The sequence below is a fragment of the Heliangelus exortis genome, chromosome W, assembly GCF_036169615.1.
Source record: "Heliangelus exortis chromosome W, bHelExo1.hap1, whole genome shotgun sequence".
NCBI lineage: Eukaryota > Metazoa > Chordata > Aves > Apodiformes > Trochilidae > Heliangelus > Heliangelus exortis.
Genome location: NC_092453.1, coordinates 8,922,624 through 8,944,320, shown reverse-complemented (window position 1 = coordinate 8,944,320; position 21,697 = coordinate 8,922,624). Strand labels below are relative to the sequence as shown.

Here is a 21,697-nt window from a genome sequence, read left to right as displayed (position 1 = left end):
AGAGATGCTGATGCCCAGTGGGTTGGTAGCAGGAGGTCCTGGTGATGCTCTTCTGTGTGTGATGATGAATACCTGGCTCTGTGGTCCTTCCTCATCCTTTGTGGATGAATTAAGATGCTTGGTAGGGTGAGTTGTAGAGTCTCCTTCTCTGGAGGCTTTCAAACCCCTCCTGGATGTGTTCTTGTGTGGCCTGCTCTGGCAGGGGGGGTTGGATTTAATCATCTTTTGGGGTCTCTTCCAACTCCTGGCATTCTATGTGTCTATGATGTAGGTTGGGTATATTTACACAGAGAGAATGTATTTAATACAGTGAGTATATTATATGTATAAAAAGTAGATACATAGATGTTGAATATATTAAATATTTTCATTATACATTGAATATATAATGAAATATAAAATGGGTTTATTAATGCATTACATAAAATTATAGATAATAATAATTCTATAAAATTATATGTCCTATAGTAGCTTGAATGCCATTCAAAATATTCAATATATTCATTCAACCTATAGAGAACCAGAGATTCATTGAGATTGGAAAAGACCCATCAGAGCATTGAGTCAGCCTGGATATATTCAACCTGTATATCCATAGTGTGTATATATATATATATATGTTGAACAGATTTTGTTTGTCAGAGTTGGATTTACATCAGAGCAATCCGGGTCTTGGGAAGATGGTGGCAGTTCCAACATCCTTGGCTTTTCCAACTGGTGACGTTGGCTCCAGATCCATTGATTTTTGGGGATGGAAACCAATGGGTTGAGTTTGTAGTATCACCACCACAGGGGTGGAAAATAATACCAGGGGGTGTTGTGTGTCTGTTTGTGTCTTGGGGTGAGATTTTGAGTAGAAAAGCAGGGAAAATAGGGAAATGTTGCAGAAATGAAAGTGTGAGATGGGGTGCTGCTTGCCCATGCAGGGTGGCTCCTGGTGACCCCATGGCTGGGCTCCAGGGGAACCTTCCCAGGCATAGTGGATGGTGTAAATAACTCCATAAAACCATCTTTTGAGCAGGAATCAAATAACAGGAGTTTTATTTGGAAAAGGAGTTGGGAGCCTGTAGTTGGGAGCCTTACATCACTGCATTTGAACTGATGAATTCATTTTCTTTGGAAGCCAGGCTGAGACTTTTTAGCTCATTATGAGGAACAAACCCATAAATCTTCCTATGTGGAGGCCTGTAGTTTTCCTGTTCTTTGTCACAACTGAAAAAATGGAAAATGTATCCTGGGTGTCAAGAGCACGAAGCTTTGACACACTTGAGATGTTGCACCAAAGTTATTTTTCTGGACCAGCTGGTGCCAGGTTTGCTGAGGCTCAAATCCCCCGGGAAGATGCTGTTGGGTCATGGTGATGGCCATATTCCCTGAGTTTTGGCTCTGTAGGAAGATTCTGCTGGATATTGGTGATGCCCCACATCTCCTGAGTAGCCTGTAGGAAGACACTGTTAGCTTTTGGTGATTCCCCAGTCCCCTGAGTTTTCCCCCACAGGAGTATGCTGTTGATTCTCAGTGATGCCCCAAATATCCTGAGTTTGCCCCCAAAGAAAAGTGATGCTGGATGTTGGTGGTGCCCAAGTTCCCTGAGCTTTGCCCCTGATGGAGGGTCCTGTTGGGTCTTGGTGATGCCCAATCCCCTGGACTTTGCCCCCATGGGAAGGCACTGTTGGATCTTGGTCATGCCCCAAATCCCCTGGCCTATGTCCCCATGGAAAGACACTTATTGGGTCTCAGTAATGCTCCCGATCCCCCAGACTACTCCCATGGGAAGAAGCTGTTGGTAATGCCCCAAATCCCCTGGACTTTACCCCCATGGGAAGACACTGTTGGATCTTGGTTATGCCCCAAATCCCTTGGATTTTGTCCCCATGGAAAGACGCTGTTGGGTCTCAGTGATGCCCCTGATCCCCCAGACTTTACCCCCATGGGAAGAAGCTGTTGGTGATGCCCCAAATCCCCTGGACGTTGCCCCCATGGGAAGCTACTGTTGGATCTTGGTAATGCCCCAAATCCCTTGGGTTTGCCCCCCCCTGGGAGGGTGCTGCTGAGTCTCCATGATGCCACCATGACTGTGGCATGGTCCCCAGGTGGGACACAGCCCTCCACTGCCCCCCAAAGCGGGATGAGCACAAGGAGCTTTTTTGGGTTAATTTCTTTTTAGGTTTGGGGTTTTTTTTTTTATTTATTGTTGGTTTTTAAACTGGGTGCTGCTGACCAGCCCCATTTTATAGCCTGGGGTAAACCTCTGCCAGCCTCCTGTCTACAAAAGGGGGGGTGCAAACGAACACTGGGAGGGTTAATTACTTAATGAATGTAATATTCTCTTCTTAATTGCTCAGCTTTATTAATCCAGAGCAAAGTGAGAGGGGAGGGGAGGGGTGCCTGCATGGCCAGGCTTGTGAATTACATCCAAACATCACCCACCCTTACCCCCTACCCAAGTAAAGGTGGGGGGGGTTGATACCATCCATCCCTCCAACCATCTTGGGTGGTGACCGGGTCTTGGCCGGGTGGTTGTTCTCCTCCTCCTCCTCCTTGCTCTTCGGAATAGGAGTGATTAGATTATGAAGGCAGACAGAAGTAATGATTAACTTTTTCAGTCTGCACACTGTCTCCAGTCTGGCGCTGGGTGTTTTTTCTCCATAGCCCCCCCAACCCCCCTCCTCCTCCCCACCTAAGTAGGGCCCTGGCCCCGCAGTTTTCAACAGGGTATTAGGTTGTAAAGAAAGCCAAGAGGAATGAAGGGAGGGAGGGGAAAGAGAAGGAGGAGGGGGGTGGAGGGGGGTGGGGGAGAGCCTTTTCCATCAGATCCGGGACTGGAATTTATTGGCAGGAATGCAGTAAATGCTCCAAATGCCAGCCCAGCTAAACAGTTTTCATGATTGTTACGGAGCGGAGCACAATGAGTGTGAAAAGGACTTTTGTTCCAACCTTTTTGGTTTTTGGGTTGTTTTTTTGGGTTGGTTTTTTTTTTTTTTTTTGGTTTTTGGCCAAGGTTTTACATCCCTGGCAAGGGATGCTGCTCTGAGAACGGAGCTGGGGGCAAGTCTGTGGGTTTTCTTTTTGGTTTTTTGGTTTTTTTTTTTGCAGGGGGGGTGGACACCCACATGTTTGATGTCTCATTTTCAGTCTTGGGGGGCAGAATTTGTGTTGCTTTTAAAATTTTATTTTATTTTCTTCTTTTTTTTTTTGCCCAGATGCCTCGAACACCCATGGAATGTGGTTGGGATGGGGGGTTAAAAAGTGGGGAGAAAAGGGAGGAAAAAAAAACCTAAATCCCAGCACACATCTGGGTATTAGGTATTCATTTGGAAATCCTAGACTGCTCTGCTTCAGTTCTTGTGACGGTCTTTCCAAGGTTTTGAACATGTTACCCCCAGAGCTGTGTGTTTGTCAGTGTGGCTTTCCTGGTGGTCCTATCCTTGCCCCCACCCTACAAGTGACCTCTCCCCATACCCCTCTTGCAATGGAGGAGCTTTATTTTTAATTGAAAAAGTGTTTTTAAGGTCTTCATCCTCTTAAAAACAAGCTTGGTTGTTGCCTTGAAAAGGTGGGAGGGGGGGCTTGACCCCCTGGGGCTGGCATGGCCTTGGTGACCTCTGGTGGCTTTGGCATCTGTGGAAAGGTGATGGGCAGGATGGTGCCATGGGAGCCTCTGGCACAAACCAAGCTGGTAGAGAAGGGATTTTGGCAAGCTCATCCTGAGATGTGATTTTGCCTGGTTGTAAGTTAGGAGCCCCTTGTGTGGTGGTTTCTCCTTCTCAGAAGGTTTCTGCTTGAGCTTTGGGTTGGGTATGGGTGGAGAAGAGGTGTGTCTTTGGTAGGGTGGAGGTGTTGGCTCATCTCTGGGAGATGGGGCTGGTACCAACCTCAAATTGCTTGAGGGTTGCACGGCAGCATCTCATGAATGTTGGCTTGGCCTTCTTGCATTATCCAGAGGAACCTCTTGGCTGATTGGCATTGCAATGTGATTATTCTGGGTTGCTATCAAAGCAGGAGAAGGAGGATGGAGGGTGCTGTGCTACCTTCTGAGCCAGCAAGTCATAGAATCATAGAATCATAGAATAGGCTGGGTTGGAAGGGACCTCAGAGATCATCAAGTCTAACCCTTGATCCACTACCACTGCAGTTACTAGACTATGGCACTAAGTGCCACATCCAGTCTCTTTTTAAATATCTCCAGGGATGGAGAATCCACTACTTCCCTGGCCAGCCCATTCCAATGCCTGATCACCCTCTCCGTAAAGAAATTCTTTCTAATATCCAACCTAAACCTCTCCCGGCACAACTTAAGACCGTGCCCTCTTGTCTTGCTGAGAGTTGCCTGGGAAAAGAGACCAACCCCCGCCTGGCTACAACCTCCTTTCAGGGAGTTGTAGAGAGTGATGAGGTCTCCCCTGAGCCTCCTCTTCTTCAGGCTGAACAGCCCCAGCTCCCTCAGCCTCTCCTCATAGGATCTGTGCTGGAGTCCCTTCACCAGCCTAGTTGCCCACCTTTGGACCCGCTCCAGGACCTCGATATCCTTCCTAAACTGAGGGGCCCAGAACTGGACACAGGACTTGAGGTGTGGCCTCACCAGCGCTGAGTACAGGGGCAGAATCCCTTCCTTGGACCTGCTGGCCACGCTGTTCCTGATACAGGCCAGGATGCCATTGGCCTTCTTGGCCACCTGGGCACACTGCTGGCTCATGTTCAGCTTCCTGTCAATCCAGGCTCCCAGGTCCCTTTCTGCCTGGCTGCTCTCCAGCCACTCTGTGCCCAGCCTGTAGTGCTGCATGGGGTTGTTGTGGCCAAAGTGCAGGACCCGGCACTTGGCCGTGTTGAACCTCATCCCGTTGGAATCAGCCCAACTCTCCAGTCTGTCCAGGTCCCTCTGCAGAGCCCTCCTGCCTTCCAGCTGATCCACACTTCCCCCCAGCTTAGTGTCATCTGCGAATTTGCTGATGATGGACTCAATCCCCTCATCTAAATCATCAATAAAGATATTAAACAGAACCGGGCCCAACACTGATCCCTGGGGGACACCACTAGTGACCGGCCGCCAACTGGATGCAGCACCGTTCGGCACCACTCTCTGGGCCCGGCCCTCCAGCCAGTTCCTGACCCAGTGCAGAGTGCCCCTGTCCAAGCTGTGGGCTGACAGCTTTTCCAGGAGTATGCCGTGGGAGACGGTGTCAAAGGCCTTGCTGAAGTCCAGGTAGACCACATCCACAGCCTTCCCCTCATCCACCAGGCGGGTCACCTGATCATAAAAGGAAATCAGGTTGGTCAGACAGGACCTGCCCTTCCTAAACCCATGCTGGCTGGGTCTGATCCCTTGCCCCTCCTGCAGGTGCTGTGTGATTACACTGAGGATGATCTGTTCCATAACCCTGCCAGGCACTGAGGTCAGGCTGACGGGCCTGTAGGTTTCTGGGTTCTCCTTCCGGCCCTTTTTGTGGATTGGCGTGACATTCGCCAACTTCCAATCATCTGGGATGTCCCCAGTGAGCCAGGACTGTTGGTAGATGATAGAGAGAGGCTTGGCGAGCTCTTCTGCCAGCTTTCTCATCACCCTTGGGTGGATCCCATCTGGTCCCATAGACTTGTGGGGATCCAAGCAGTTCAATAGGTGACTGACTGTTTCCTTCTGGATTACAGGGGGATGTTCAGATTCTTGTCACCTTCTATAAGCTCCAGAAACCAGCTGTCCTCAGGACAACCTGTCTTGCTGTTGAAAACTGAGGCAAAGAAGGTGTTAAATACCTCAGCCTTTTCTTCATCTTTGCTAACTATATTCCCGCCCATGTCCAGTAAAGAATGGATGTTTTCCCTGCCCCTCCTTTTGCCATTGATGTATCTGTAGAAGGACTTTTTGCTATCCTTCACAGAGGTGGCGAGATTCAGTTCAAGTTGTGAACTGAAGTCCTCCCAGGACAATCCCACCAGTGCCAGAGAACAGAAAAAGGAGCATGTGCAGCAAAATAGGATTTATGGGGATTTTCCATGTGGACCCACATGCCCTCACACCTACCTGGGTGGCTTGAGGGTCTTAAAAACCTCATGGATGTTGGCAGCACCTTTCTGGAAGGGTCCCGCCTCCCCTTGAGGCATCCCTTCATTCCACCCAACCGTGCCACGTTAGAGCCTGAGGAAGGGATTCCCGTCCTACTGCTTTTTGGAAAGAAGGGAAAAGTTTTCCCACGCCTAAGGGGTTGCAGCAGGAGAGTCAGATAAAGAAGGTTCTCTGAAATTCAAACTGAAAAAAAAAAAAAAATTAGCCTGGCTGTATACTAAACAACAGCAAAGAGGCCCATTAACTGTAAATATTATGAATGGATTTGGCTGCCTTCTTTATCCCCACCCTTCCTCTAAGGCTTTTCTCTGAGCCGAGTCGAAATTCGGCCTTCAGACAGCACAGTACTCTATAATTTGCATGGCTGATGAGGCCCCAAGCCTGGTACAGAGGAAGCTGGAGTCAGCTGGCTGCTCTCTAACCACTGGAGACAGCCAGACAGGCATTTTTCGTGTGTGCCTGCATAGTATTATTATTATTTCTTTATTTTTTTTTCCCTCCTCACAGCCTGGCTTGCTTGGCTTTTTTCAAAATGAAGATGGGCACACAAAATGGTTCTTCTCGGGTTGTTTTTAAGCTGTGGTAATTGATTAATCACCCTCATTGGACAGTAGCAGTGACTAAGAGGATGTTTATGAATCAAATTTCTGGGCTTCGGTGGACTCTGTGAACTTAAGAGTTTCAGTTTGGTTCTTTCTTTGCTGTCGCCTGCCCTCTTCCCTTCTCTTTGCTGTTCTTTTGGTGCAAGGGACATCAAGGACATGGCCTTCTTTCACACTTCTATATTGATCAACCTATATTTTTCAAGCTTGGACATTTCTCCTGGGCCAACCTTGGCATTTACCCTATTCCTACCCACTCTTGAAGGTTTGTAGGTCTGCCACCACTTGCTTGCAGGGACCCTTTCTGTGTTTGTTTTCTTGCTTTTAGGTCCCATCCCTGAATTAACCCTCAAAAGGTTAATTGGCTGGGTTCCAGTTTGGGAGAAGGTTGACTCAAGATGCCACCAGGTTGGGATGGGAACATTTAAGGGATGTCATCTCTACCCACCTCGTTTTTGTCCTGATTTCCCAAGAGGGTTTCCCAGCCATGGTGATGGTGATGGAAGTTCTTGGTTGGATCACCATGGGACTGAGCAGAGTACTCCCAAGCTCATAGGTTGCCACTAACATGACTCTGAACCAAAGGCCTGGTTACAAATATCAGGAAATCTCACTCCTGGTTTCTGCTGAACTTGATCCTCTGTGTCCCCATCAGACTCCCAAGGTTTCCAACCTCTTGGTAACATCTCCAGTTCTGGATACCAGCCTGTAGAAAACCGTGGAAAACTGAAGTCTTGGAGGCTTGGGGTGGGGGAAGTCAGCTGGCCATTTCTTTTCCTGCAAGATTGACTTCTGCTAAGAGCAAGGAGTCATTTAAGTGACTGGGTGAACGACTTGTTAATAAATTAAAGAAGTCATCTTAAGGCTCTTTTTATCCTGTGTGTCTACTGTACATGTTGAGTAATAAGAGCTGCCTAATTAGACATAGACACAAATTTATGGTCTAGCCTGTCAATCCATGGATTAAGGACTCCATAAGTACCTGCTGACACAATGGGCTCTAATGGCTTCTAAAGAGATGTTATGGTCTATCATGTCAATAATCCAGAGATTAAGGACTCCCTAAGTAGTTGTTGATGTGACTGACTGTCCTGGCTCTTTTGGGGACTCGTGGTGGAGGAACCCCGTGGGCCACCATGGGTGGGGGCATCCCTCTGCAGTAGGTGAGGGTTTATTTTCTCTGCAAACAACAGGAGCTAAATTAGCCTTTCAGACATCATCCTGGCCATCAAAAGCAGGGAGGAGGGGAGGAAGCTGAATCTGTTTAGCCCTGGTGTGCAAGGAGATATAAAAGGTTTGGGGGCAAATATTGCCATGGGTGGTGTCTCCAGGCTGCCCACAAACTCCGTTAAAGGCACAAAGACCCTTTTTGTGCAGCAGGATCTATCCTTTATTTGGATGGTTTTTTTCCCTTTGCTTTTGTAAACCATACCTGGAAATTTGGCTTTGAAAGATTTTTCTCTTGGGTTTGGGTTTTTTTTTTTGGTTTGGTTTGGTTTGAGTGTGTGTTCCCCTGCCCAAGTAGCCTGTAAATTACTGAGAGACTGGAAAGGAAGCAAAATTTCCCTTTTTGGTGCCCTTTTTAAAATTTCCTTTCATGTGCTGCGTGGTTGCACATCATGTTTGGTGCTCTTCTCACCTTTTCACTTCTGGAGTAGGAGTTCCAGTGATCCTACAAAAAAATCCACTTGTCAGTAACACAAGGGGCAAAACTGGAACAGGAGCTCACAAATGACATTTAAGGTCAGCCAAGTGAGATTACCAAGTGTGAGACACACTCAACCTTGGCCCCAGCCAGACCACACATTGTGCTGACACCAGGCCAGCTCTTTTTTTTTTTTTTTGAAGCACAGATGCCCTCGGTGTGAGCTGCCAGATAAAGGAGGAAGGACCACGGGGTCATCTGCTGATTGGCAGTTGGCAGTGTCCACATTGCTGGTTTTCCAGCAGAAAGCTTTCTCCTGGGATGTGAAGCATGGATCTCCCCACCTCTCTGGGTCTCCTTGCTTCTCCAGATGTTCCAGGATGCTCCAGGAGCATGTTCCCTTGAGGAAAGGTCCATAAGACCTATCTTCTGGTGCTGTGATTTCTTGCTGGACGTCTGCAGTAATTTCTCCCCTGTCTTTATCCATTTGTGGGGGGTTATTGGTCATGTGTGCAGTGTCACCTCTGCACATGTCCCAGATGAAGGCACCAGAAAACCTGAGCCACCTGATCTAGTCAAAGATGGTCTTGCTCATTGTAAGGGAGGTTGGATAAGATGGCCTCATAAGATCCCTTCCAACCCAAACCATTTGGTCATTCTGTGAAAAGGGGGAGGTTTGGGTCAGCAGTTTTAGGGTGACAATTGAAAAAACCTCTTGACATGACCAAGATGGGAGTAGTCTCAGGGGGTGGAATATCTCAGCAGGTGCTAAACTTGCTGTTTTCTTTCCAGGCTGCTTGATTACAGGAAAACCTTCAGCTATGTCAAAACAAAACAAAGCCAAACAAAAGATCTCCAGCCTACCTCCCCTCCACATTCATGAACTTGGCACTGGGACAAGGCTGAGATCCAAAAGGCAGCCAGGAATTGCATTGATTTTGGGTTTGTTTTTATTATTATTTTTGTGTTTTAAATTTGTTTTTGCTGAAATGTTTCAGTTCTTCCTTAATGAAAAGAAAAAAAAAGAACTTTTTCTTCCTAAAACTGCTGGAGCAGCTCAGAAAGAAAAAGTACAGAATGCAAGATTGGTTTGAGTTGGAAGGGACCTTAAAGATCATTCAGTTCCAACCCCCCTGCCTTGCACAGGAACACCTCCCACTAGACCAGATGTACAGGTGCCATGGTTTCATCATCTTAAAAGTGTTCATGTGTCTCAAAAAGCCCCACCAGAGATTTCCTGCCACTTCCAGGAGCTGTGAGATGTGAGTCCTCCTGCCTGGTATGGATAAATTTGGGTGTTTTCTGGTGTGACTTTCTCATACACACCTCCATGTGGACCTCCTCATTTTTAGAAGTTGTTGATTTTTTTAGGGTTATTTTATATTTTAGGGTTATTGCTCTGGTGTCTCATCCTCCAGGATTTTTGTATTTTCTTTAACATCCCTCCCTGGAGCAGATTGATGCCCCAAGCAACATGTGCACATCCCAAGCTAGAAAAACCCTGGCTCTGGACTATTACTGAATGATTTTGGATAGGACTTGATGTTCTTTAGGGTCAAGACAGATGGTGGGAAACCTCCCAGCTTCTCACTCTGTGTTGGGAAGTAGCTGGGATGATGCTTTTGGGGAGGACACTGTCTTCAAGAGATGTACTGGTAAAAGTTAAGGCAGCCATTTCAGGAAAGTGTAGGGGGGGGAAAAAGTGGAGAAAAGTCAGGGTTTTTTTTTGGGAATGTGATGTTGAATAATGGGGTTGTGCTGGGGCACCGTCATCTTCATCACCAACCTTCCCAAAAATGGTACTTCAGAGACATTGGGGTGTCAACTATTGCCTTCATTTCTCTTTTTCATGCAGAAATGTGCTCTGCTTTGGATGGACGTTCTGTGTAGACCCAACTATAAATTATCAGTATGACCAATTCTTTAAATTCCTGTGGCCAGCTCGCTTCATTTTCAGTGATTTATGGGTATTTTAAGATATATTTTTTTTTTCTCCCCAATAAGCTTGGACAATGAGCTGGGGGGGAGCCCGACGGAGCCCCTAGGCAGGCTCTAATCCAAACTATGGGGAAAAAAAAAAAAGAATAAAAAAAAGAATAGACCACCAATAGCAGCAAACAGAGGATGCTTAATAATGAAATAATAGCTTGGATGTTTAGGGCATTAAACATTATCATGGTTTGCTGGAATATGGGATCGCTCTCCATTTACTGGGAAGCTTCCAGACATTTAGAGAGAGATGTGTTTGCTCTGAAGAGCTCATAAAAATGATCCTTTTAACTCAAAAAACAGGGATCCCAAAGCATTTCTTAACTGTTGGGACATGAGGAAGGATCGTGGCTGCAATTTTCTGGGGATTTGTTTTTTGGGGTTTTTTTTGGGGGGTGTTGTTAGCAGCAGGCAGAGGTGGGAGTTGGATGGTGGGTCTGGATGAACCCATTTTTGGGGGGACTCCATCCACCCATTGGCTTCATTTCCCCAGCCACCTAAAAGAAAAAAAAAAGCCCAACCCAAATCACCATCACTGTAGGAAGCATCTCTGTGTCATCTTTTCCTCCTCTCCTACCCGAGTGATGCCACCAGCTATTCCCACCCCTTTTTCCTGAAGCAGGGAGGGTGAGTGGGAGCTGGGAGGCTCCCCCAGGGTCCCAACAACTGTGCTGGGAGTCTTGCTCCTGTTTATCCCAGCTCAAGTCTCAGATTCTCATGGCTTTTTGACTAGACAGGCAGTCAACAGCCAAAGCCCACAAGAGGAAGAGGCTCTGGCATATTTAGACTGTTCGCTGGCATTGGCTCCTTAAAAAAAAAAAACAAACAAAAAAAAATTCTGGTTTACCTAAGACTTGTTCTTGAGATCTGGTCACCCCATGTCATTGAAAAACCTAGTGGGATTAATTCATGAACTTCCAGCCCTCCATAAAGGTCTGTTCATTCATAGCCAAGGCAGTTTTGGGTTTTTTTAAATTTTATTTTAAGTTTGGGTTTTTTTTCCCAAATGTGCTGACAATTAAACTCTGCTTTGGAAGCAGCAATGAGCTGCTTGTGAATTTTTAAGCACAAATATGTGAAAAAGTCTTCTCTTTTCCCTCCCCCCATCTCCTTCTGAAAGGGATGCTTTTTTGTGTGTTAATTCAAACCTGTAGGAATTTTGGTGGGGGTTCAGTTTTGCTTCAGAATTCTCTCAACTGCTGTAAAAGGCAAAACCCAAGAGATTTTGGGCATTTCTGGCAGGTCGTGATGGGGAGTGTGTAGAGGAGGGGGTGCCATGGGTGTTTGAGATAGGGATGGATCCAGGAACATCATCCCCCTGAATCCAGGAGCATTTCTCCCCCTGGAGCATTTTTCCCTCATGGATCCTGGGAGATTATACCCCAAGAGCATCATTCCCCCCAGATCCAGGAATATTTCCCCCCATGGATCCTGGAGCGTTATCCCACTGGATCCAGGAGCATTTTCTCCTCATAGGTCCTGAGGCATCATTTCCCCAAATGCAGGAGCCATCATCCTCTGGATCCAGGAGTACTTTCCCCCCATGGATTCTGAGGCATCATCCCCTGGATCCAGGAGTATTTCTCCCCCTGAATCCAGGAGCATTTTCTCCCCAAGGGTCTGGGGGCATAATCCCTCAGGATCCAGGAGAATCATCCCTCTGGATCTAGGAGCACTTTGCCCCATAAATCCTGAAGCATCACCCCTCTGGACCCAGGAGCATCATCTCCCTGGATGCAGGAGCATTTTCCCCCCATGAATCCTGGGGCATCATCCTCCCAACATCCAGGAGCATTATCCCCCTAGGATCCAGGAGCATCTCCCAGCAATTTCTACCCCCCCCCCCAATTCTTCTGTCTCCCAGGCAGGGAGGGAAACCCCATCCTGAGGGTGTTTCTTGCCTTGCCATCTGCACCTTTGGGTGGGAGGCACCCCATTTGGGTTAGGGGGGGAGCAACCCCATGTACATGCAACAAAATCTTGTAAGGCACCAAAAAGTGTGGGGGGAGGGGGGATAAACCAGGACATCTTGATGGATGCCATCCCAGGGACCATCCTCCTGCTGCTTGGCCCCCATCTCTGCCCCCATCTCTGAGTAATCTGGACATCCATAAGTCGATGGGTCCAGATGGAATGCATCCAAGGGTGCTGAGGGAGCTGGCGGAGGTCATTGCTAGGCCACTCTCCATCATCTTCAATAAGTCATGGGTAACAGGAGAGGTGCCTGAGGACTGGAGGATAGCAAATGTCACTCCAGTCTACAAGAAGGGCAAGAAGGAGGACCCGGGTAACTATAGACCGGTCAGCCTCACCTCCATCCCTGGAAAGGTGATGGAACAACTTGTTCTTGTCACTATCTCCAGGCATATCAAGGACATGGGGGTCATCAAGAGCAGTCAGCATGGTTTTATCAAGGGTAAATCATGTTTGACTAACCTCATAGCCTTCTATGAGGAAATTACTAGGTGGATAGATGATGGAAGAGCGGTAGATGTGGTTTATCTTGATTTCAGTAAAGCATTTGACACCGTCTCTCACAGCATCCTTGTAGATAAGTTGATCAAGTATGGGTTTGGTGATCAGGTAGTGAGGTGGATCAGGAACTGGTTGAAAGGAAGGAGTCAGAGAGTTGTAGTCAATGGGGCAGAATCTGGTTGGAGGTGTGTGATTAGTGGAGTCCCTCAGGGGTCGGTACTGGGACCGGTGTTGTTCAATATCTTCATCAACGACTTGGATGAGGGTATAGAATGTACCCTCAGCAAGTTTGCTGATGACACTAAGCTGGGAGGAGTGGCTGACACACCAGAAGGCTGTGCTGCCATTCAGAGAGACTTAGACAGGCTGGAGAGTTGGGCAGGGAGAAACATGATGAAATTCAACAAGGGGAAGTGTAGAGTTTTGCATATGGGGAAGAACAACACGATGTCCCAGTATAGGTTGGGGGCTGACCTGCTGGAGAGCAGTGTAGGTGAAAGAGACCTGGGGGTCCTGGTAGACAAGAAGATGACCATGAGCCAGCAATGTGCCCTTGTGGCCAAGAAGGCCAATGGCATCCTGGGATGCATTAGAAAGGGTGTGGTTAGTAGGTCAAGAGAGGTTCTCCTCCCCCTCTATTCTGCATTGGTGAGGCCGCACCTGGAGTATTGTGTCCAGTTCTGGGCCCCTCAGTTCAAGAAGGACAGGGAAGTGCTTGAAAGAGTCCAGCGCAGAGCTACTAAGATGATTAAGGGAGTGGAACATCTCCCTTATGAGGAAAGGCTGAGGGAGCTGGGTCTCTTTAGTTTGGAGAAAAGGAGACTGAGAGGTGACCTCATCAATGTTTTCAAATATGTAAGGGGTGAGTGTCAGGGAGATGGAGTTAGGCTTTTCTCAATGGTGACCAGTGATAGGACAAGGGGTAATGGGTGTAAATTGGAGCATAGGAGGTTCAAGTTGAATATCAGAAAAAATTTTTTTACTGTAAGGGTGACAGAGCCCTGGAACAGGCTGCCCAGGGGGGTTGTGGAGTCTCCTTCACTGGAGACATTCAAAACCCGCCTGGACACGTTCCTAGGCGATGTACTCTAGGGGGCCCTGCTCTGGCAGGGGGGGTTGGACTAGATGATCTTTCCAGGTCCCTTCCAACCCCTATGATTCTATGATTCTATGATTTACCCAGGAGCAAGGGTCCCTATTTTGAGGCATAGAGTCAGACCCATTTTTAGTAGCTGCCTCCAGCAACTAGAGAAATATTTTCCTTGCTGGCATGGAAATGAGGAAATGAAAAGTGTGTGGCTGAGCCTGCTGCCTTTTTTTTTTTTTTTTTTTTTTTTTTAATTTATTTATTTATTTATTTTTAAAAGCACAGGGCTCCAAGCAGGGCTGGGAGAGGGAAGAAAAATGCCTGCACTGGGGAAAAAGGGTTATTAATAACAGAAAATAAAGATTAAAACCAGAGCAGGCAGCATTTTAATGGAAGGTTGTGGGATTCTTAGGTGATGGAGGGGGAGATTTGGGGAGCTGGGAACCCATCCTATGGTGCAGGGGAATAATTTTGGAAGCACTCACTAACTCACATTCACATCTTGATTTGATTTTTTAAAGATAGTATTTCCTTTTTTTTAAGCTACAATTATTGAGCTGAATAATTCCAGGTCTTAACATGTCTACTGAAGCTCAAAGGAATTACCCACCGAGCAGCACTGAGCTGCTAAGGATCCTCCTGTCAGATAAAGGCATTTTTTGTCCCATTTTTCACACCCCTCTGCCTTGTCATATAAAGGGATTTTTTGTCCCATTTTTCACACCCCCCTCTGCCCCCACCTTGCTTTTTCCTCCTGCTTGGTAACATGGTTCACACGAAGTAGCTACAGCAAAGGGAGTTGAGGGAAAGGCTACTGGATTGAATTTCTGTGGTTTTTGGAGGTTTTTTTTTTTAGGGTAGTTTTGTTAACTTCTCTGGGAATCAGATAATGGTTTGGGTTGGAAGGGACTTGAAAGATCATCTGGCTCCAAATGTGAGATTTCTGCTCCTCACCCTGTGGGCTGGGGCTTCATCTAATATCTCTATCCTGCAGAGAAAAACTCCATGAGCTAAAGCAAGCAAGTTCTTGTCCCCTCCATAGGGTGACCTTCAATGTGCTTTTCTTAGCAGCATCTCAATTTTGGGGGGTATCTGTGGAGCAGATATTTAAGGAAGTGGATCCATCAAATGATTGCTGGAAATTTAGGGTGTTTGGTCTTGCTGGATGCAGTTGTCTGGAGCATCTCATCTCTCCTGTTGGCACTGAAAGTGGTCCTGGTGGTGGTGTGGGGAAGGGATGGCTGCACCATGGGTGCTGCTGGTGGGTCTCAAGCCACTTCTGGAGGTGGACCTGGTGACCTAGGAGCTGTAAATCCAACACTGGAGTCCTCCAAATCTGAGTTAGCTTTAATGGTTGCTTTATCCCATGGCTTCTGGAAAAAGGGTGGGTGTGCTCTGGGGGTTGGTGTGTGCATGGAGAGCAGCACGAAGACATGGGCTGGCAAGGTCCTGTCATCATCGTGTTGCTTTTGGGTTCTCTTCCTCCCCATGGTGCTCAACATCTCTTTTTTGTTCCTTTTTGGTAGATTTACAAGTTCTTCAGGAGCCGGGGGATCGATCACACTGGTGCGTGGTGGCATACTGGGAAGAGAAGACACGTGTGGGTCGGCTGTACTCTGTCCAAGAGCCCTCCCTGGATATCTTCTATGATCTACCTCAAGGGAATGGTTTCTGCCTCGGACAGCTCAACTCAGACAACAAAAGCCAACTGGTGCAGAAGGTCAGGAGCAAGATTGGCTACGGGATCCAACTCACCAAGGAAGTGGATGGCGTGTGGGTGTACAACCGCAGCAGTTACCCTATCTTCATCAAGTCAGCCACACTGGACAACCCCGATTCCAGGATGTTGTTGGTTCACAAAGTATTCCCAGGTTTTTCCATCAAGGCTTTTGACTACGAGAAGGCGTACAGCTTGCAGAGACCCAATGACCACGAGTTCATGCAGCAGCCATGGACCGGATTTACCGTTCAGATCAGCTTTGTGAAAGGCTGGGGCCAGTGCTACACCAGACAGTTCATCAGCAGTTGCCCATGCTGGTTGGAGGTTATTTTTAATAACCGTTGACTTGAGACAGAGTGGACTCATGAAATTTATACTACTTTGCTGCTATTATTTCCTTCTGAGTGCTTGCTTTTCATGCAAACTTTTTTTGGGGGTTTGTTTTGTTTCGTTCGTTTGTTTTTTTGTTTTGCTTCATTTTCTTTTCCCCCTTTTTGAGAAATAGCTTATGGAAAGATGATTTTTTTTTTTTCGCCTCGGGTATTTTGATTTTTAAAGAAATCTCTATTTTTTTTTCTAAAAAAAAGTGTGAATGACCAATAACTCAGAAGGGTGCAAGGTGTGGTGGTGGTGGGTGATGGATCACGTACGATGGCTGTTTCACTCCTGGGAAAGGATTATCCTATGCAATGGATTCACAAGCCACATGCTCCATGCTACAGCTCCTTCTCTCAGCTAACACAACAAGATACCTGTGATTTTGAATTTTACACACCACCAACTCTTGCCAGAGTGCAGAACCTTCCCAACTTGGTCTTTATACACCCTTTTAATTGTTTTTTTTTTAATTATTGCTGGGTTCACGTCTTGTCCCTGTGTTAATTTTTCTTTTTTTTGGGGGGGAGGGGTGTTTATTTTTGTGGGGGTTTTTGGGTTTTTTTTGGATGGTCATGGATGAAGAGAACAAGAGTGGCAAAACCTTGCGCCAGGTCCCTGCGTTGTGGTTGGGGCTGAGATGTGAAGTGATGGAAGAGGAAACCTAAAGAAAAACAAACAAGCAAACAAAAAAACCCCCACCCAACAAACCAACAAAACAAATGAAACAAAGCAAAACAAGGGGAAAAGAGAAAATAAAGTGTTCACAATAGCTGGGCTGTTGTAACTTGCTTCCATCAGGTTATCCCGGTACCATCGTATCTGGAAATGCAGTTGTGCTTTTCATTTCTTCTTGAATTCATACACGAGTATGATCCTTTTACACTGTTCTTAGCTCAATGAGCATGTTTAGACCTTAACATGAACTATTTTTCTAAATATAAAAGGTTTAAATGAACAAGAGAACATTCTCATTGGAACTTTAGCATCGTAGTGCTTTGGAAATAAAACACACACAGAAAAGGACTCCTTAAAAAAACCAAAACCCTGAGATTTATTAAAGAAAAAAATGTATTTTATGTTATATATAAATATATTATTACTTGTAAATATAAAAACGTTTTATAAGCATCATTATTTATGTATTGTGCAATGTGTATAAATGACAAAAAAAAAAGATGCACTTTGCTTTAATATAAATGCAAATAACAAATGCCAAATTAAGAAAAACAAAAAAACAAACAAACAAAAAACAGAACACGAGATTGGTGGGTTTTTTTTTTTCTATGGGTGTTATCATCCAGATGAATGTTCTTTTCTAAAGGAGTTTATGTTCCATTAAAAAAAAATAAAAAGCTACACTTGATCCCAGGCTGTGCTGAGTTGGTTCTTCAGTGGTGGGGATGAGGCAGGCAGGAGAGATGTTGCTCTTCAATGGAAACTGTGGGGCTGGTGGTGGGGACATCTACCCCATCCCCCTCTGGGACCTCTTTGGCATGGGTAGCATCAAGATTGAGTCACTCTTGAGTTTTGGGGTTCTCTAGGCTGATTTGGTGTGTGTGGTTCTGGGTTCCTCACCTTGGATGTACCCAATGAGCCCAAGTCTGGAGGGGTTGGTTGGATCTGGGCAGGTTGCAGAGGGATGCCTGGCTTGCTGTCCAAAATCTGCTGGGGCTACTTTTGTTATTCCTCTTACCTCATAATTTCAACTTGAAAGAACCACCAAGTTCCATTCAGCACTGTCCCAGACCCTGAAATATCAGGGGAGGCCAAGTTTCTGCTCTTTTCTGGGCCACAGGTGGCCTGTGCCACCAGGTGAGGAGGAAAATGTGAGGAGAAGAGGGGAAAAAAAGAGTCCTCAGTGGGTTTTCCTATTTCTTGCCCCCTTCATCTCTCATGCCTCTGGAATTAAAGGTTATTTTTCCTTTTGCCTCTCTCACTCTGCCTTTAGGCATTCATCACTCTGCTATATCCCATCATGGAGAAGGATCCTACAGCTGGTTCCTGCTTTTGTGGAGAGGAACCTTGAGTGGACACCACCCGAGTCCTGGAGACTGAAGACTTTGAAGAAGTGGAAGGCTCAGATGGACTTGGAAGCTCCCTCCTTACCAAAACATCTGTTTGCCAGGAATATGACTTCCAGCCTCTTCTGTCCTTCACGTGGTTGATGGCTATAGCAGTAGATCACACTTGGTGAGCATCTGGACCAGCTTTGCTCAAGGCTGTGCCTTCCTGTTGGAGATGTTCCCAGCCCAGAGGAATTTATTGAGATCCTATGTTTGGTTTGCTCTCCATGGACTCTGCCTCCAGTTGGATTCATGCCATGGAGCTCAGCAGCCCACCAACTTCCAAATGGATTTGGATCATGATCCTGCAATCTTTGCATGGCAGTTTCAATTTCCAGGCTTGGAAAATAATCTTGGTGGGAGTCATAATCAAAGGCTGAGGTCATGATGGACTCACCCACCCTGTCATGCTTGATAGGCACTAGGAGACACCTGGAATGGCAGATGTTGGGACAGTGTCATCTCCACTACAATTTGGCTCATTTCTTTTCCATTCTGTGCCAGCGGACTTGGAATATTTGGAAATCACATCAAACTTTTTCCGTGGTCCAGCAGCCAAGCTGGCATTGGTGGCTTACATCAGAACCTAAAGGAGGTTCCCCTCTCACCTGTGTCCTTGACAACTACCCAGGCAACACCCCATGAAAGGCTCAGTAGATGAAGAAGGAAGCAGGAGACTTTTTTCAAGACTGTTGACATCTCCAAGCTTTTGTAGTGTTCGTTTCCAGGACTGTGCAGGCCTTGGGTTAGAAAGATCTCTCCAAGTCTAGGAGCCAGCAGGTTGATGGTCACACTGGTCACACAACTGTTAAAGAAGTTGGCTTTTCCTCTGGGGTACCCAAAGGACAGGGAATGTTGGGTGTACTCATACTTCTCCCCAAGTTGGAGCTGTTGTGCTGGCACCTAGGGGTGGGTCTTTATCTGGAGGAGATGACAGGTTCCTTCTTGATGGACACCAATCAGAGCCATGTAGGTGCACCAGAGGTATTTGCTGATGTTTTCACCTTGTTCCATGAGTTGGTACCATCCCATGGTGGTTAAAGCCCTGAAGCCTGGAGATGTGGGTTCTTGTCCCTGCTCTTTGGCCCATGAAACATGACCCAGTTGTTTCACCTTGCTGTTTCTCAGCATTTCCTTTGTGAGACACAGAGGCTACAAATCATGAGAGCTGAAAGCAAGAGGATGGAAATACTGTACCCCTAAATGAACACTTAACAGCACTTCTTCCCTTTCCAGGGAGAAATTGTTCCCAAGCTCCAATCCAAACCTCCCCTGGCACAACTTGAGGCCGTTCCTCTTGTCTTATCATTTGTTCTTTGGGAGAAGAGAACATGATGCATAACCCTGGTGCAGAGCCACCATCCCAGTTTCATTCAGGTGATGTTTAGTATCTCAGATGTTTCCCAAGGCATCTGTGGGCCCTTGTTTTGCAGTTTGTGTGCAAGCCCACTTGGTGAATGGACCCTTTTTCCTGCAGGATGATGTGGTAGATATGGGTTGGCATCTCCACACAACTTAAAGAGTGAGTCCTTGGAAAAGTAATTGCTTTCTGCTGATTGTACTTATCTCTCAGTGTTCACTGGTGTCAAGTTGGCCCAGTGGAGCTTAACTCAGTCTGCAATCAGTAGCTCAGTTGGCTCTATATGTGTGTCCTGGTCTGCTAGAGCTTCTGGAGGCAAAGTGGTGAAGAACTGGCTTAAGATGACTGACTGACTGATTGAATGAATGAATGAAAGCCACCAGGAGATGGGAACAGCAGGTGATTTGTCTCCAGGTGTTTAAACTTGATGGTTGTAGGCAAGATGTCATGGTGGGGATAGATCTCTGATGGCTTAAGGGAGGAGATGAAGGTGGGCTGGGACAACCAATTAGAAGACACATTCACAGCAAGGATGGATCTACTCCTGTGCTGTTTATTTGTAGCCACAGGGACTCACATGAGGTCCTGAGCCTTTTGGGGTGTTGTGAAGAGAAAGACCTTGCCCTAAGTAGCCTACACATGAGCTGTGTTCTGCTGGGGATGACAGCAAGGCCAGGATTGGGTCCAACCAACCCCCCAGTTCATGGTAGGAGAGGTCTGTCCCTTGTGACCTCAGTGTGTCACCAGGCTTTGGCAGGAGGACATCCCTGCTCAGGCTTTGCATGTTTGCCCAAGGGAATCAGAGGGACACCCCTGGGCTCTCCAGTGAGTCACTGTGTAATTTTTTGGGGGGTTGCTTAAAGATGAAATGAAACCAAACCCAAAACACTTGAGAGACTCGGGTAGACTTCTTGTTGTTCACAAGGAAGTCACCACTGTGTCACGTTTACCAGCCAAGGTTCCTGTCACCAGCTCCTGGTGGAAAACCCCAGGACAGTTCCTCTTCATCATGCTGATTAGACAAGTGTCATAAAATGCCAAAGTACTCCTTGGTGATGCATATGACCATCCTTTTTTGTTTGGGTTGTTTTGTTTTTTTTTTTAAACTGTCTGGTTTCTGAAAGCCAAGAGTCTCTGATGGTCACATGTCCATCTGGCCATCAGCTGCACACCCAATAGTGCCTGAACCTTGTGACAATGTCATCAGATCAGAAATCCTGGTGGAAATCCTGGGGGAGTGGTGGAATTCAGTTCCACTTCCAGAAATGCAAGAGGCTGGGTGGAGGGAGAAGATCTAAATTTGCAGCTATCTTGGAGCCATGACTTGTCCTCCTTGAAGGAGCCCAAGGCTGTGCTTTGGTGTCTGGCTGGGGCAGTGGTCATTTGGTAGCCACTTTTCTGAGTTGTTAGGAGATAAGGGAGCAAGGAACAGCGGGACCAAGCAGAAGCAGAACTTTAGCTTAGTGGTTCAGACACCCTGTGCAAGGAGATGTTGAGGTCCCCAGCCCTGCCTTTCCCCTTGTGCCTGGTGCCATGGGCAAGCTACAAGGACATGGAGCTGTTGGAGTGAGTCCAGAGGAGGCCATGGAGATGCTGGGAGAGCTGGAGCAGCTCTGAAGCCAGGCTGAGAGAGTTGGGATTGTTCAGCCTGGAGAAGAGAAGGCTCCAGGGAGACCTTAGAGCACCTTCCAGTGCCTGAAGGGGCTCCAGGAAAGCTGGGGAGGGACTTTGGACAAGGGCACGGAGGGATGGGATGAGAGGGAATGGCTTTAAACTTAAAGAGGGGAGATTGAGGTGAGATATTAGGAGGAAATTCTTTGGTGTGAGGCTCAAAAGGATTCATAAATCCACTTTTACCCAAGGGTTCAAATCAAGCTAATATTCCAGCCTGGAGAAGAGGAGACTCCAAGGTGACCTCACCTTCCAATATCTGAAGGGGCTACAAGAAAGCTGGGTGAGGACACAGGGGTGTAGGGAGAGGACAAGGGGAAATGTTTTAAAACTTGAAGAGGGGAGATTGAGGATGGACATTAGGAAGAAATTCCAAACCATTCTCTGATATTTATTGTGGAGGATGGGAAGCCCTTGGTCTCTCTCCTGTAAACACACACCCATTTGAGCTGGAACAAGAAGGGGTCTCCTTACTTCCTCCAGCCACTCAACCAGCCACAGCTCAGTCCATAGGCACCACCAGGGGCTTCTGAGCTCCTTCAACCAGGAGGACCTGAGCCCTTTTGAGCCTCATGTTGTGAGCAGATTCTCCAAGCTCTTGGCTCCATCACTTTTAGTCTTGGATCTTTGGAGGCCAAGAGCTAAA

At 46.9% G+C, this 21,697-nt stretch overlaps 1 protein-coding gene across 1 annotated transcript in view; it reads left to right on the top strand.

Annotated features, from left to right (window-relative positions):
• Positions 1 to 16,034, top strand: part of LOC139789123 (mothers against decapentaplegic homolog 7-like) — a 31,197-nt gene extending 15,163 nt beyond the window's left edge. The window contains 1 exon segment of the mRNA XM_071729655.1: positions 15,386 to 16,034. Within this exon segment, the coding sequence (XP_071585756.1) occupies positions 15,386 to 15,924 (539 nt within the window). The 3' untranslated portion in view covers positions 15,925 to 16,034.
• Positions 16,035 to 21,697: the final 5,663 nt, after the last annotated feature.